The 16,912-nt window shown below is 41.3% G+C and overlaps 1 protein-coding gene across 1 annotated transcript in view; it reads left to right on the top strand.

The window, feature by feature from the left end:
- Nucleotides 1-16,912, top strand: part of CDH13 (cadherin 13) — a 411,322-nt gene that overhangs the window by 369,834 nt on the left and 24,576 nt on the right. Inside the window, exon 11 of the mRNA XM_087971432.1 lies at nt 13,354-13,496. Coding sequence (XP_087827558.1) covers nt 13,354-13,496 — 143 coding nt within the window. The remainder of the gene's footprint in view (nt 1-13,353; nt 13,497-16,912) is intronic.

Raw genomic sequence — 16,912 nt, 5'->3', positions numbered from 1 at the left:
CCATAAATTACCAGCAAAAATGCCTTTCTACAGAGCGGATGATCCACAGTATATTTATTAAGAAATAAAGAAATTTATAGGCGATACAGAACATAAGGCTTAGTCATTCTGGGAGAAGGCATGGGCTTCAGCTCCTTGGAGGAATCAAGAGATCAAGATTAAGGTTCAATGAGGGTTAGAGTTCAGAGTTGTGGGCCAGACCTTATTACAAAGGGGGTTCAAATCAGCATCTGGAAGCAGCAATGTATGGGGACAATAACCAGCAAGTGTTGAAGATCTATCCCTGGAATTCTACATTGTAGAGAGACGCTCAGCTTGTCAGCTGGAAAGCTGACAGCCTGGGTTCGAGACTCAAGCGTTGCACGATGGGGTAAGCTCCCATTCCTTGCTCCAGCTCCTGCTAACCTAGCAGTTCAAAAGAATGCAAATGCAAGTAGATAAATAGTGTGATGAGCCAGGGTGGGATACAAAATTAACACAGTCACAAAAAACAGCGGAAGCCTCTTTTATTCCTTCACTTTGCTTCCAAGCTCCAAATATCCTTGACTGGAGACAAAAAAAACTCCCACACAAACAGTTACAAGAAGGAGGAAATGCTGTTTAAATTATAAAGAGTAAAAAACAACACAAACAAGGCAAGATAAGGGCTGGAAGATGTCCACACATATCAGGACACACAGGATACCAAACTCAGAGAGGAACAATAAACTAGAGATATTTCCACACTTTGTTTCCAGCACTTGCCTGTATGCATGTCCGTCCTCTTATCCAGTTGTCACAGCTGCAGCCCATGAAGAGGATCAAGGCCCTCTCCTCCCCAGTAGACCACATCTCTCCCTGATCCTCTCCTCCCTGTGTGCCCTAGGATGGAGAGGGGATGGGCCTGGGTCCTCCTCCGACTGCCCAGCCGGCCTCTGCCCTTCCCCAGCCTCCTCCACAACCTCCGGAGCCACACTCCCACTCCCTGTCGGCTGTTCCTCCTCTCCCTCAGAGTCAGTCTCCACCAGGGGAATGACAAATAGGTACCACTTTGGTAGGAAGATAACAATGTTCTCTGTGCCTTGGCATATAGCCCTACTGGAAACATAATCTCAGAAGTGTCTTTGGACAATGCTGGTTCCCTCAGTCAAGCAACACAGATAAATACCATGCCCCTGAGATGGACATAACTGGACAGGGAAACCTGTATCTTTCCTAGAGAGCAAGAAGAGTTAAGATTATATATCTATTTTACTAATCTTGAAAACATTAAATAGTCTGTTGTTTCTTTGTTCTAAAAAAGCGGTAGCAATTCTCTAGTGCAGTTCAATTAAAAATGCACATCAAAACATAACTAAGAAAAAAGACCATAAAATGCTAAAATAACACAAGCTCACCTGAGATTACATTGATTGAAATAGTACACTATGACGCTAGTAACAAAAATAATAATGAAAGGCTAGAGACACAAATTCAATTTTTGGAGGGGGGGTGAGACTATTTTAGTGCAGGAGGTTCCCCAAGGAGAAGGCCCTTTTCTGAGCAGCTGTCTCTCACGGCTAAGCAGGGGAGGACCTCCGAAGTGCCACCTCCAAAGAAGATTTTACGCTGAGGAAATATGGAAAATTTAGGGACTCCTATACTGTATGGTCTTACCTACTTTGATATTTATATAAGCTGTCAACTTACATAAGGGCTACCTTACATGGAAGGGCTACACCTTATCAGAGGCATCTTGGGTAAAGAGTAGGAACATCCAGGCTGATCGCCTTATAGCAAAATTCCATGCAGAAAATCCAAACAAGCCTGGGGGGGGTTCACACCCCTAAATTCTATACCTGGACTCAAATTGTATTTGCTTTGCCCAAATACAGTTGCCTTCAGGAAGTGAGAGGAGCCAAATGTCAACTAGTAAAGCATTCCTGGCTTGCTCTCAAGTTGCCATAAGAAGGAGAGGGGGAGATCTGATGGAGCAGTTTGGTTGCTATGATCAGAAGCACATTCCATGCATACCTTTCTCCAGATTATGTCCCAGGTTACCAGAGCCAACCAGAGAGGCGTATTTTCTACAGCCTGTGAAAGTTCCTCATTGGAGAATGTGATTTATGACACACCCTGGGAGAAGGTGGGGAACAGGGTCACAGGTGGGCAGTAAATTACGTAGGGCAGAGCCAACTGCACTTGGGGAAAAGTGCCAACATGTTGCTCTAATAAATAATTGGAATTTTTTTTTTACACTTGGCTCGAGGCTCATGAATTAATTAGGGCATCCCTAATTTTTGGATAATGGATAATGGATAATATAGATTGAAAATGAAATTACACATGATTATTAGAGCTTCTATACTATGAAGGCAATGTTTTTATCTTTGATGTCCACTGTAGGATACGCATCAACTGAAGTAGAACAACACAGTGTTAGGATTGAATTCTTCCCTTCAGGCTTGAATTTGTTTCCCATTCAAATGATTCAAATGTGAAAAAGGATCTGGAGCATCTTGGAAAAGTTTCTACATCTCACCAGGCCAACGTTTAAATCTGCCTGTAGTTTTTAAGCTTCGTTGAAAGCTTGCCACATCGTCGGATGGGTTCTTTATCACACATGATGTTGCAATTCAAAAGAACACACATTCCTCCAAGCGACATGAAACCATGATCATTTCTTCTCTTTTCCCTACAATCTCTCCCTTCTGGGTTAGTTTTTTTTCCCCCTCTTCTTTCCTAAAATTGGAGAAACAAGATAATCTTTCAAGAATGCCTTCTCGGGCTGTTAGGCTGACGGCGCCATTGGCAAAGCTGGCAAGACAGCACATGGTTGTGAAAGATAAAACTGGTGCCACTTCACGTATACAGTCACACCAATGCTTCAAATTGCCTCCAGCTGATATCAGACTCACACTGAAAGAGACAAGATATGGGTTGTGTTATTCCTGCACAATCACTCTTCTGGGCGTTTCAATCACTCCCACAATACGAAACGAGGCTCAATCTATAGTCCATCTTCCAATACATCTGTATGGACAGAGTCTTATCATAGCGGAAAGCAGGTGGTCACAAATGGTTTTAAGTTCCCTTGATTCCAACATGCCTTCCATTCAGTAGGGTTAAAAAAAAATCAAAACAGTCTTTTTTGTAGAACGCATCACTATGGCATAAATCTCTCCCATTGTTTCTCCCTTTAACACATTCTCCTGCACTCATTGTTCATTTTCATCATGAAGACTGGTTGGTTAAATGACCGAAAAATGCTTGCAGACTTGCAGCTTTTGACAAATAAGACCAAGGCGTATGAGTTGGAGTCAACAATCTTTTGCTCCTAGCATTGATTCAACCACCGGGAACTATGTGCAGAATAACAGAATTGGAAGGAGTCTTAGAGGTCTTCTAATCCAACACCCTTCTCAAGCAACCTTGTTGCTTCTCTCCTTGATTAGTTTCCACCCATTGTTCTTATCATCTAGTCAGCATTTGTCAGAAGCCATAAAGATGACCTTGGAAAAGCTTGTACAGAAGCTGTCAAGAAAACAACAGGTACAAAACTTGAGTTAGGATGAAAGGATAGAGAGGTGGAAGGGATCTTGGAGTCTTCTAATCCAGGGGTCCCGAACCACCAGACCCCGGACCGGTACCGGTCCGTGGATCATTTTGTACCGGGCCGCAAAGAATGGTGGCTAGTGGTTGCTTGGGTGCCCCCATCTTGTTTCGACGGCGCTTCAGAAAGTGCTTCCGGGTGAGCTTGTCGGTCATCGGTTGGCGTTTGGGTGCTGAAGGAATCCTCGCGCCTTAGTTTCGTCGAAGGGGGGCGGCTTCCAATGAAGAGCTGTCCCAATGGCGGTGGAGTCTCGCGTTACTCAGGAGGAGATTAAGAAAGAGCCCGAAAAGCCCATCGACCGCGAGAAGGTACAAAGGAGGAGTTGAAGGTGGTGGGGAGAAGTGGGAGACGGCTGGCTGGCCGGTCGCTTGGCTCGCCTTGCCTTGGTAGTGCGTGCTGATGCCGGTACCGGTCCGTGGATCATTTGTACCGGTCCGTGGTACAAAAAAGGTTGGGGACCACTGTTCTAATCCAATCCCCTGCTCAAGCAGGAGACCTTATACCATTCCAGACAAGTGGCTGTCCAGTCTTCTCTTAAAAGCCTCCAGTGATGGAGCACCTACAATTTCCAAAGGCAAGTCATTGCATTGGTTAATTGTTCTCGCTGTCAAGACATTTCTCCTTAGTTCTAGGTTGCTTCTTTCCTTGATTAGTTTCCATTTGTTGCTTCTGGTCCTGCCTTCAGGTCCTGAAAAATAGGTTGACCCCCATCTTCTTTGTGGCAGCCCCTGAGATATTGGAAGGCTGCTATCATATCAACCCTAGTCCTTTGTCAGGTTTCCAAGTGATGAAATCCATTTAAAAAGAAAAGAACAAAGTCCATCTTCCAAAACAAATTCTTTTATTCAGGAAAGCATCAAATTGGCAAAGTCCATGGTAATTCCAGATCTGACACAACCCGGAATTATCCCACAATATTACAAGTTAGAAACAACCGCCAAAAGTAACATTCTCCAATAGAAGTCATTCAATGTTGCTTGGTGTCATAAATCTCCACCTCAAGGGGCCCAAGCACAGACAGCTCATTTTCCCACGGGAAGAAGAACCACCTAGCCTAAACAACTCTCTCTATCTCCATTCCTCCCCCCTTAAGAATGTGGCAAGCTCGAAACCCTTCCCCCATGACTGCCACAGAGAAAGTAAGAAAAAGAATATATACTAACTAGCTAAAATGGCTATGTCAATTTCAGGCTTCACATCCTTCCTTTCACTAGACTAGCCATAACTGATTCAGACAAAACCCTTGGCAATATGTGCACATCTGCATTGCCACCTCTTAGGACAATGAAAGATTGCACTTACCCAGGGGTCTCATTCAATAAAGCCAGCAACCAGTTTTAGGGGACCTCGTGTTTTAGAGCTTTTGTGACCATATCAAAAATTACTTCTTTTTTACCTCTTTGAAATCAGTGGTGGCCAATACTTGAGGCATTTTTTTTTAATTCAGTAGCTTGCACCATGATTAGAGTTTAATCATTTTTAGCTCTCAGGTTTCCATTGTTTTATCCACATTTAACCTGACAAACTGAATAAATATCCTGTAGGGTTATTTTGGGTAGCTGTAACCCACTTTTGCCTTCTCCTTTGATGTTTCTGCTCATTAGGGCTGCGAGAGCATTTTATTCAGTTCACGGTTGGAGGTAAACTCTGCTCGTTTTGAATTTTAAGCAATACATAAACTGAAACATGATTGTTCAAATGTTTTGGGATTTCTTGCAGCATAATTTGTCAAAAGAAAGTTTATTAAGGGGGGAATCTGCATAAAAAGATGTATATTCATGAAAATAAAGACAAAAGTATCTGTCACAGGCATCTGTTTGTAAAAAGCAAATACGTGAGGGGGGAAAGTGAACAGAAATGGGTAAGATTTTGCACCAAAATATAAAAAAGGTTTAATGGATTAAAAAGAATACATGCAGTGAATTGCTTTAAGATAGATTTGCAAAAATGAGGAATGAAAAGTCATAAAATAGACACATTATCTCATAACTACTGCTCATGTATATGCTTGAATTTAGATAGCGGTGGGGGGGGAGTTTAGATAATTTATTTCAATAATCCTGAGTTACAGGTATTCTAATGCAATTGTGCCAAATCCTTCTTGCAACTGCTCTAATTAGCTTTTTTCATTGATTCCACAATCACTACAACTATCTAACATCTCTGTGTCATCAAGTACAATAAAGCATATCTAAAATGCAATAAGTATTCATCTGAAATACAATGAAAGGATTCTACAATACTCAAATGGGGGGAAAATAGGTTGTTCTCACTGTCAGGAAATCTCTCCTTATTTCCAGGTTGAATCTCTCCTTGATCAGTTTCCATCCATTATTCCTTGTCTGGCCTTTGGGTCCTTTGGAAAACAGCTTGACCCCTTCCTCCTCTCTGTGGCAGCCCCTCAAATATTGGAAGACTCTGCTATCCTGACTTCCCTGGTCCTTCTCTTCACTAGACTAGCCAAGCCCAGTTCCTGTTGTTCTTCATATGTTTTAGTCTCCACTCCCCTCATCCTCCTGGTTGCTCTTCTCTGTACTTTTTCTAGAGTCTCAACATCTTTTTTATAGCATGGTGACCAAAAAGTAGGTCTGATGGAGCCCCTAAAATAAATCTCCTGTTCAAAAGGAGATAATTTCTTTGGTCTGTAAACCAGTTTATGCTCTTGCATCTTGGTAGGCATGATTTTGAACATTCGTCAAATGAAGTTTGAATAAGTGGAAATGTACTCTTAGATGCAAATAACCCCAAACTCATATTATTTGAACCTTGTTTCACTCATCCTTTTAAGTGTGTCTCGTATGATTTTCTTCCTTTTTCTTCCGAAGAACAACCCAGACTTAATTGTCAAAAGTAGTGCTCAATTAAGCCAGATGACTCCAATTATCATCTCAGGAAGCCGTTTGAGTACCTCCCCAGGAAACCTTTCAATAAGGTTGCTCTCAGTGTGATTTGCCCCTCCAGATTGAAAGAGAAAATGTCCCTAAAGCTTGCTTTTTTTTTCTTTTTCCTTCTCAAAACCGTCAATTAGTCATTCAGGAAGATCTCTCAAATTGGTCCTTGTCTTTGTAGGTAGAATGGTCCACAATACCTCTGCTGGAACAATTTGCAAGAAACACAAGTTTTAAACTAAAAAAAAACAAAAAACGCTGGAGCTCTTTAAAAAAAAAAAAAGTATGAATGCAAACATCAATCCTGCGAACCAGATTGAGCACAAAACAATCTCCAAGAGTTTTTGAATTTATTTTGAATGTATAAGTTCCCAGAATTTTGGAGGAAAGAAATTAGCATGGATTGATTGATTTGGTCAACTGGCAGAATTCACACATTGTGAGAATATCACTATACAAGTGTGTAATAAAATAAAGTACCAGCACTTAAAAACATAATTAAATAATAGGCATTTATTGAAACACACAGAGATCCATCCAACAACCTTTAAAAATAACTTTCTTCCTGGGGCTGAGAGAGAGAGAGTGACTAGCCCAAGGTCACCCAGTTGGCTTTCATGCCTGATGCAGGACTACAGCTCAATCATCTCCTGGTGATTGGGTCACAGTCACCCAGTTGGCTTTCATGTTAGACAGGACTAGAACTCACACTCTCCCAGTTTCTAACCTTCTGCCTTCACCACTAGACCAAACTAGCTCTCTGCTGCAGACCATCCTAAGTGGGAAAAGTCATATTCAACTTCATTCCTGGTGGGGCTGTTCTAGTGAAAAGGGTGAGAAAGCCCCCAGTTACAATAGGAGGACTTCCTAGGGAGTGGTGCGGTAGCCTAGAGGTGCAGCTCTCGCCTCACAATCAGGAGGCTGTGAGTTTGATCCTCAGTAGAGGCAGATATTTCTCTCTCCAGCACACTGAGAATATATCTGCTGAACAAAACTCTGCATTGGTGACAGGAAGGGCATCCGGCCATTAAACACTCCGCTAGCTCTATTCAATTGCCTAGACTCCACCCTGCAAGGGATTATTGGGTCCTTAAAAGATGATGATGATGATGATGATGATGATGATATAAAGGACAGTCTAGCAGCATATATTGGCTTCTTGTGATTTCGTGGAGCGTCGGATAGATTTTAATATATGTCACCTCACAATGCTAAAGATACCAGCTTTTCACTTTCTTGAAGAACGTTTTGAATCTAGCCATGTTTTCCAGCAACTGCAGTCACAGGAGCCTCCAGACAATTGTGAAATATGCAGCATGAAGCATTATGCTTAAGGACTCATTGCTGAACTATTCTTGACTTGGGTCGGCCAAAAATGATAATAATATGGCTTCATATCAGTTTTAAGCATCTGGAAAGTGGTGATTCTGGGAAAGACAGAAGGATATAAATCTTTCCTTTTGATTTGTTATTGTAGTTTGCAGCCTTGTGAGTAATCCTTTGCCATTTTTAATCGGGTGAAGGAATATTTGCATCTGGGTTCACACTTCCCAGCAAAACCACAGGTTTGAGATATGCTGTTCCCCTCCCAAAACAATTCCTTTAATTTCTGCACATACCATTAATACCTTTGGTGTTTTTTCTCTAAACTTCTATCCTCTGGCGATAAAGAATGGGCATATTTGACAGTTTTTCTTTCTCTCATCCTTTATTCTGCCGTTTAAAATATGTTTTGGAAAAATATGATTAAGAACAGCTTGCTAAATATCTGGACTGATAGGTGTGATAAATCAGGAGAGAAGAATGAAAGAGAGAGAGAGAGAAAGAAAAACATGTTTTTCTATAGATGTAGAATGTTTCAGAAATACTAAATGCACACAGAGAATTGCACTCATTTTTCTGAAAGAAACCTTATTTTTCAAGCTTCTGCCTAAAGAAAACGGACTTGTTTCTATTTCAAAGATTTCAGGAATTTTAAAAAGGCCCAGTGTGCTTCGTGTTTTGTTGCCTCTCCAATTCCCATTTACAGACTACAGATTAACAGAGTTGGAAGGGACCTTGTAAGTTAAAAAACTTTAACCTTAGACTGTCTACTATTGACCTCACCCCTTTCCTAAGAGGTCTATAGGGGGCGTGCATAAGCGCACCAACGTGCCTTACCATCCCTGTCCTATTGTTTCTTTCATTTTTTATTTTTCTTATATGTATCCATGTATTCATAACTATGTTTTTACTTATACCTATTATCTTGTAAGCAATTGACAAACCAAATAAATAAAATAAATAAAATATCTAATCCAACCCCCCGCCCAAGCGGGAGACCCTGCACCATTTCTGACAAATGACAGTCCAGTCTCTTCTTGAAAGTCTCAACTGATGGCGCTCTCACAACTTCCAAGGGCAACTTCTGTTCCACTGGTTGATTGTTCTCACTGTCAGAAAATTTATCCTTATTTCCAGGTTGAATCTCTCCTTATTCCGTTTGGGAGATCATCTCATTGGGTTCAAGGTCCAACTTCTCCCACCCTTGGACAAGAGCATAGGGTAGATGTTGGGGCCATAATGGGCTTCAGCGATCAATTCTCAAATACTGATTCAGTTCTCAAACCCCATTTTCATTCACCTCATAGCTTTTCAAACCTCAAATTTGCAACACAAAATATGTCATAGAAAGCAAAAATAAAATGGTTACCTTGATGTTAATGTCCAGAGAGAGGGACAAAGCTGATAAGCCCCTTGTAATAAGGCTCTGTTCCATTCGAATAAGTCTGTTGTCTTAATCCTTGTGGTGTTTTTTTGTGTACTGAATATATTTGTGAGCTGCCTCTCTAGACTAATAGATTTCCCGGGGCATCTTACAATGTAAAATCAGTCCAGTTCGAAATTACATCATGTTGTATTTAAAAGACCGTTTTGAAACAAGTCTACAGCAATAAAATGTCATTTTAAGAGTCTAATACTAAATAGAAAAGCCCAAATGTTTGATGTTTAGACATTGCTGACCTTCCTTTAAATGACTATCTATATAATCAACAATCCAGGTTCATTGCAGTTTGAAAGGAGAGTTTAAACGGGGACATTAAGAGCATTTTCCCCTGCTTTGTACAAGAATAGCACACCCTTAAGTTTTGTTATTTATTGAGTTCACATCTCGGTGCAGAATTCACCTGGATCCTGAGGGCAGAAAGGAGAAGAAGAAGAAGAAGAAGAAGAAGAAGAAGAAGAAGAAGAAGAAGAAGAAGAAGAAGAAGAAGAAGAAGAAGAAGAAGAAGAAGAAGAAGAAGAAGAAGAAGAAGAAGAAGAAGAAGAAGAAGAAGAAGAAGAAGAAGAAGAAGAAGAAGAAGAAGAAGAAGAAGAAGAAGAAGAAGAAGAAGAAGAAGAAGAAGAAGAAGAAGAAGAAGAAGAAGAAGAAGAAGAAGAAAGAAGAAGAAAGAAGAAGAAGAAGAAGAAGAAGAAGAAGAAGAAGAAGAAGAAGAAGAAGAAGAAGAAGAAGAAGAAGAAAAATCTTTTGAAATCGCTCCACACTCCAGGAAGTGTTTTTATGGCCCATTGCACATTTCACTTGTTATCATGGCTTTGCTAACACATGCAGACTCCTGCATTCTCTATCATCAAATATTTAATGGAAAAAAGCACGCAGGTAGCTTATGGCTTCCCAAATGAACAGTCAAACGAAGGCAGGAGATTAGGTGCAGAGCCAACCAAGCAGAGACAAGAGTTTAGGGTTTTCCTACACCTTTCTGGAGGAGGAACTTTTTTCCATTTTCTTCATCACCGACGCATCTGGCCTCTGTGGAAAGATGAGCTCTTTTTAACATTTATGGCATGCTTTCTTCCCCACCCCCAAAAAACAAGAGGATAAAAAAAGGGAACATGCCCAAAATGTAGTTTTTATTTGAAGGCACTTGGATTCCACTTGGATTTTGAAACTGATCTGCATTTACAAGCTCGGCCTCAGGTAGATAAATGGAAGAGAGAGTCCCCTTCTGCATCAAAAGGTTTTTGAGACCTGGCGATGAGGGGGGTGGAGAGAAATGTTGAATCAAATCAAATGGTGGTTTCACAACCAGTTCTGTGAATGCGTGCATGTGGCAGCATTCAATAAACACCCATTTGAACCTCTCCAGCTCACCTTCTAGCCTTCTCTGGTAAGTAGAACAGCTGAGGCGCGGTAATTCACTGTGCTGCACGAATCAGCTCAGCTGCAAAAAGAAGGAAATGTAAGACAGGATAGGACGGGGCCAGGTGGGTGGGCCAGTTGATCATTGAAAATACTGGTTTCGCTAGAACTGGTCCGAACCGGCAGCAGCCCACCTCTGCTTAGAGCTACGTAACACCACTAGGTAAGGCAAGAATGGTTAACAAAAGTAGAAAATGGCCTTGAACGTTTTATTTATTGATTTATTTTTCACAGTTTTGAACTGCCCGTCTCTCTCAGAATGGGACTCTGAGAGGTATACAATAAAAGGTCAGAAAGTCACAAAGAGCAATCACACAACCCCAGGAGTCTGGAACTGCTGTAAGATCTATCATCTGTCTGTCTGTCTGTCTAGTTGTAACTTTTAATGGTCCCTCGATGAGCAGTTGTAAGTCGAGAACTATCTGTATCTGTCTGGAATGTTACAGTATCTGGTATTTCAATGAATACAAGTTGGGTTGATGGGCTAAATACGTCTTGCCAACTCAGTAATTCTACATTCCTGTAGACAAAGTAAGAGGTGAGCTAGGAATTAACACATTCATTTTGCTTTCCATTGTGGCGGACGTATAAATCTTGTTAGGTCTTTCAGCTTCTAGTTCTTCTAAATTGCCCAGTTCTCTTTCACATGAAATTTAATATTGTTTTTAGTGGATTTAAGCCAATTTGGATATATTCAACTGAGAACTAACCCTAGTTTTCAGAAAGGTATAAATATATAGATTTGGAAAGTAGAGTGGTCTACAAACAGGGCGGGCAAAATCTGCTTGGATCACTCCCAAACACACCTTTTAAATCAGGACCCTATGTTGCTTTGATTTTATTTTTCATATATATTTATTTTTATTCTTCGGGTAATCGAAACTCATATTTGCATATTAAAAGAATCTGAGCAAGGAACAATCGCCTTAGTTAAGGGATATTATGTACTTACAATGGGTAAAATTTGAGAGAAGATTTAATTTGGGGGGAAAGAGAAATAATGCTCTGTGTCAAATTACGTGTTGTGTAATTTATCTTCGCTGCACAATTGGAACAGATTGGCGAGAGCTGCCCATTTCTCCAAGGTAGTACCATTTGTGAATGTAGAAACACTGGTTAATCTTTCCCAATTGTTCTACAAAACCTGAGTGGTGTGTGTGTGTGTCTCTGTGTGTGTGTATTTGTACGTGTGGAGTACATACACATGCATGTATCGCACACACAAGCATATTGTTAGGGATAATGGGATATTCTTCACCTTGCAATGAGTTCAGCTACCTTGTCTCCTAGACTGATGTGCATCTTTGTTTCAGAATTATTCTTTTTAAAGGAATAAAGGAATGGCATGAAATAATTAGACGCACTGTTGTTGTCGTGCAGTGTATTCATCACTATGGATCATAAGATGCTGCTGCGGATCTGGGCTTTGATGGTTATGAAAAACAGGCTTAGGCAGAGCTGATAGACTGTATCATTTGCTTATCACAACAGCTTGTTCTTTGTTCCTTTCTAATCATTCCTGATGGTGCCAATAGCACCATTGTCATTTGGTGTGAATGAGGTGCTTTGGGGAATGCGATGCTTTGTCTCTGCAGTCACAAACATCTCTATGACATCACTGACAAGGCATCTGCCTTTGTTCAACAAAGAGTCAAGATCTATGGTAGCGTTCCTCAGTCTTAGGAAGTCTAAGATGTATGGACTTCAACTCCCAGAATTCCCCAGCTAGTCCACACATCTTAAGAGTTTTCAGAGTTGAGAAACACGGATCTAATGAGCACAGCACAGAATCTCGAGTGGGAAGGTAGCATTTAGAAATTTGAGTTGAGACCCAATGGAGCATCCATCTTTTCCCTCCCAACATGGATGTGTAGATTCCCTGCCACCGTTGGCTATTGCTTGTCTAAAAAACACAAGGAAATTTAAGAATCTGGATGAAAAGAAGGAGCTGCTTTCAAGGGAGTAAAAATATTCTTATCATACCTTCCCATCCTTTCTCCTGTTTCTCACTTTCTCGTGTCTTTGTCGCTTGGTGATATAGGTTTAAAGAATATGTGTAGTTTTTGTCATGTATTCTCAAGGACTGAGATTGCAGTTGTATTTATTTACACAAAGACAAATATTATGGGTAATCATCAACTTATGACCCCAATTGGGACCTTGTTAAGTGAGTTGTACTCAATTTTATGGTCTTTTTGCTGTCATTGTTAAGTAATGGTGTTACCTACCTGGGTTGTGAAATGTCTGCAAAGAAAACAACCAAGCCCAGAAATCATCAAGGACCTCACAGTCCTCCTCCTCCACTACACAAACTCTACTCTCTTCTAGCACTGATGATGTTCTATACTTGGATAATGAAACATCCACAAGAAAAAAAACCAAGCTTAGAGAGAACCTCACAGTCCTTTTCTTCTTCCTCCTCTCTGCAAACCCCACCCGCTTCTAGCATTGATGATGTTACCTAGTTGAGTGATGAAATGTCCGCAAGAAAACAGTTGAGTTCAGAGAGCACCAGGGATTCCACAGTCCTCCTCCTCCGCTGCCCCACAAACCCCACTCCCTTCTAGCGCTGATGATGTTCCCTAGTTGGGTAATGAAACGTCTGCAAGAAAAACTCCAAGCTCAGAAAGCACCAAGGACCTCATGGTTCAACCCTGAGCCACAAAGATTCTCTTCTATTGGTATCATTGATTATTGTCTGTTCATTTTGGCAGATACTCCACCAACAGAGATCCATTAGACTGGTTGGAAATTAACCCTACCAATGGAACCATTCGCACCAAGGGCATGCTTGATCGCGAATCCCCTTCCGTCTTGAACAATGTCTACACCGCATCTTTTTTGGCAATAGACAGTGGTGAGTAGTAGCCAATGGCATGTTCTATACTATTTTGCTGATCTTCCTTACAGTTACAAGCAAAGACTACACCAAGCCTTTTCTGACACCTTTTCTGGTATCTTCCAGGCATGGAGGTGCCTTCCACACAGGTTGGATTTTAACACTCTGAATTTCTAGGCAGTAGGCCCTTTGAGGCCTCCCAAAGAGCATCCAGCTGGTCCCTATAGGAAGGAGAGTCTTCTCAGATGATGCTCTGCTCTTCTTGTAGTCAAGTTCTAATAAATCGTCAGTTGAATTGAGGCTATGATCTCATAAAAAAATCTTCCATTACAAACAGCAGTGAAGGAAAGATTTCGATACTAATAGTAAGGTGAAGGTAAAGGTAACCTTTAGCTTTGTGAAAAGTGGGCAATGAATTTGGATTTTCATATTTTATAGAAGCTCTGCAATTGACAATAGCCACAACTAGAAGGGGTCAAAAGGTGTGGAAGCCTATAGGGCACTTGGTTAATTCACCCATCGTGTTTAGCCCTAGTGTCATTTGGTTCTTGTTCAATTCCTTTTTTTATGTGAACCTGGCCATCATGCGTTAAACCAGCCAATTGTAGTTTACTCAAACAAGCTATCGACAAACCTTGGCTTAAGCCAGGGGTGGGCAACCACGGCCCGCGGGCCACATCCGGCCCGTTGGTCTGTCCAATGCGGCCCGCTCCTGAAAAAAATCGCTGCCATTGGTCTGTCCAATCCGCCCGCCCCTGAAAAAAATCGCTGGGCGTGGCGTATTGCCCTGTGCCGCGTGGCCCCCAAAGCTGCAAAACAGTGCGGAGCGATCTAGGGGTAGGAAAGAAAAGAAATTTGCAAAGGCTTCGGCTGGGAGTTCGAAATCACCTTTGAGTGCGACCTCTCCGAAGGTGAGTCCCCGCTGATCCCCCTTTTTTCCCGGGCTTCCAGGCTTAAACTTTGCAAAGGCAAAGCTTGCAGGCTGGAGCGTCTTCCCGCCGAGGTCAATGCGGCCCCCGAGGCAAAAAGTTTGCCCACCCCTGGCTTAAGCCAATGCATAGACTCAGCTGATAACCTGGTTGCTCTTATTATCATGATAAAATATTGGCAAGGGAGCCCCCCAGTGTTTTGAAGAGGGGTTTTCTTCAATCCCAGAGAAATTGGAAATTGCATTTGGGACCTCCTGCATTTGAAGGAGGTGGTCTTTCATTGATCCATAATCATTTTCTTTTGGTTAGAGATTTCATCTCAATTGTAAAATCATCTTCCTAGTAAGAAATCAAGGCCTTCATTCCTATTTTCATCAAATGGGGTTAGGATTAATTTTGCTACCGTCTCTGCAAATATCTGAACTGGTTATTAAACTCTTGGGCATCACTATACAAATAATCCCTGTTCAGTCTTCCAGGTTCTTCTCTTTAACACATAATGGCAAATAAGACCCCAATTAAAAACCCCTAGTTAAAAAGCAATCTCTTTAATATATTACGTGGATTAAAGCTCCTTCGGTTGCCCATCACCTATATTAGAAGGATGTTATAAAAACTCATCGCAACTAACTTTTTTGTAGCGCATTAAAAATAGAGATGGGGAGAATGGAGAGAAATGTTGAGTTTATCCCACACGTCTGAAAGGTGCAAAATAAATAAGGGCTTTGTTATGTAGTGTTCAAAAAGCTAATACGCTTACATGCTTCTCAGAGATGCATCGGGTTTAGCCGCAACGATGAATTGTAAAATGCTCTTTCTAAGAGGGTAATTTTATTTCTTTCCTCTGGTTTCTGCACAGGGAATGTTTGACAAGAGCATGGCTTTAAAATGCAAAGTAGGGAAGAAGGTACCCTTTGGTGCTGTGGCTTATTTGGATACTCGTAAATCTATTTCTCTTGAAAAGCGGCTTTTGCAGGGAACTCTGTTTTCCATACACACAACCACACACTCATTCCTTTCATTCCGTGTTTCTGTGGGTTTTGATAATGCGTTCTCCATAGAGTGTGCCTGTTGACTCTAATAGGATTAGAAGGATACATTTATTACTGCAAAGCAATGCATATAATGCTTGTATTACTAAGAAGTGGAAATTTCACGTATTCAGGGGACACATGTAGTTCGTTGCCCAATTCTGTGATCTCCGAATTCATTGGATTTCGGTTTCCATACCATAATCTCCAGCCGGTATGAAGTATCCCAATAACCCAGACATCGATTTGAAGATTAATCGCTTTGATTTGCTGGGTTTTTTCCCCCAGTGGGACCGGTCTATCAGAGCAACCTGGTCTACCCAATTATGGGCTAGAGCATACTGCTTCCATTTTTGCCTTTCAGCCCCAATTCAGGAGCCTTCGCAGGTGGTCGCTTTTGCAAAAAACTATTTTTGTGTTAAGCTTGTGTTTTACTGACAAAGAAATAAAGGGAGACTAGTATAGATCTATTTTATTTTATTTTATTTGTCAAACATGTACTAAATAACAACTATAGGTATGAACATAAACAAGAACAAAGGAAGTAAGTACAGATAAATGGGGACAGTAAGACAGGGACAGTAGGCACGCTGGTGCGCTTATGCGCGCCCCCTTTAAGGACCTCTTAGGAATGGGTTGAGGTCCATGGTAGACAGTTTGAAAATGAAACTGTGAGGGGTTGAGTCTGTAATCACAGAGTCGGGTAGAGCATTCCAGTCATTGACCCCTCTGTTATTGAAGTTGTATTTTCTGCAATCAAGTTTGGAGTGGTTTACCTTGAGTTTGTATCGAGTGTTTCCCCGTGTATTATTGTGGTTGATTATATTGATAATATTGTGGGATTCAAACCTGGGCTACTTACATATTAGGTAGATGTATAAAACTCTAAGCCATGGGTGCTCCTCGCTTTGTCAACTATACCAGGGGAGGGAATAAAGTGTTTTTTCTCCGGAAGGACTGGTCTATCAGGGCAACTGTCAGGATTCTGGCAGTCACCCCAATTAAATGATGAGTCTCGAGCCAAACTTCCAAAACTTAAAAGGGATTTATTGGGAGTTAACATGTCTGGAACTGCCTGGGTATAGCCAACTCTGAGACACATAATTCATTGTCACCCTTGAGCCTGGTTTTCTCCCACTCTCTGGGTGTATCATAATTCATATTCTCCAATAAAACACATCCATAGCCAAGAATCATCAATCAAGTTCTCCAGTTAGAATTTTGCGTGGCAGAAACTTCAGTCACCTTGTTACTATCTTTGAAAACTATTTATGGAATGCACTTTCAATTCCCAAGCTGCCACACTGCTCTCTCCTCGCTTTCTGTTGACATCAACCTGGTCTACCCAATTATGGGTAGCACACACATGTTTTGATTTTCATTTGGTCAACTTCCTGGTGTCGCTTGGGTTTTGTGAGCAGGGTAAGGCAATTCTCCACAGTTGGGCTGGCTGGGGAATTCTGGGAGTTGAAGT

Source organism: Notechis scutatus, chromosome 9 (assembly GCF_049901735.1).
Source record: "Notechis scutatus isolate UNSWTSFEM ecotype Mainland chromosome 9, rNotScu1.2, whole genome shotgun sequence".
Taxonomy (NCBI): domain Eukaryota; kingdom Metazoa; phylum Chordata; class Lepidosauria; order Squamata; family Elapidae; genus Notechis; species Notechis scutatus.
This window is presented reverse-complemented; position numbering and strand designations above follow the sequence as displayed.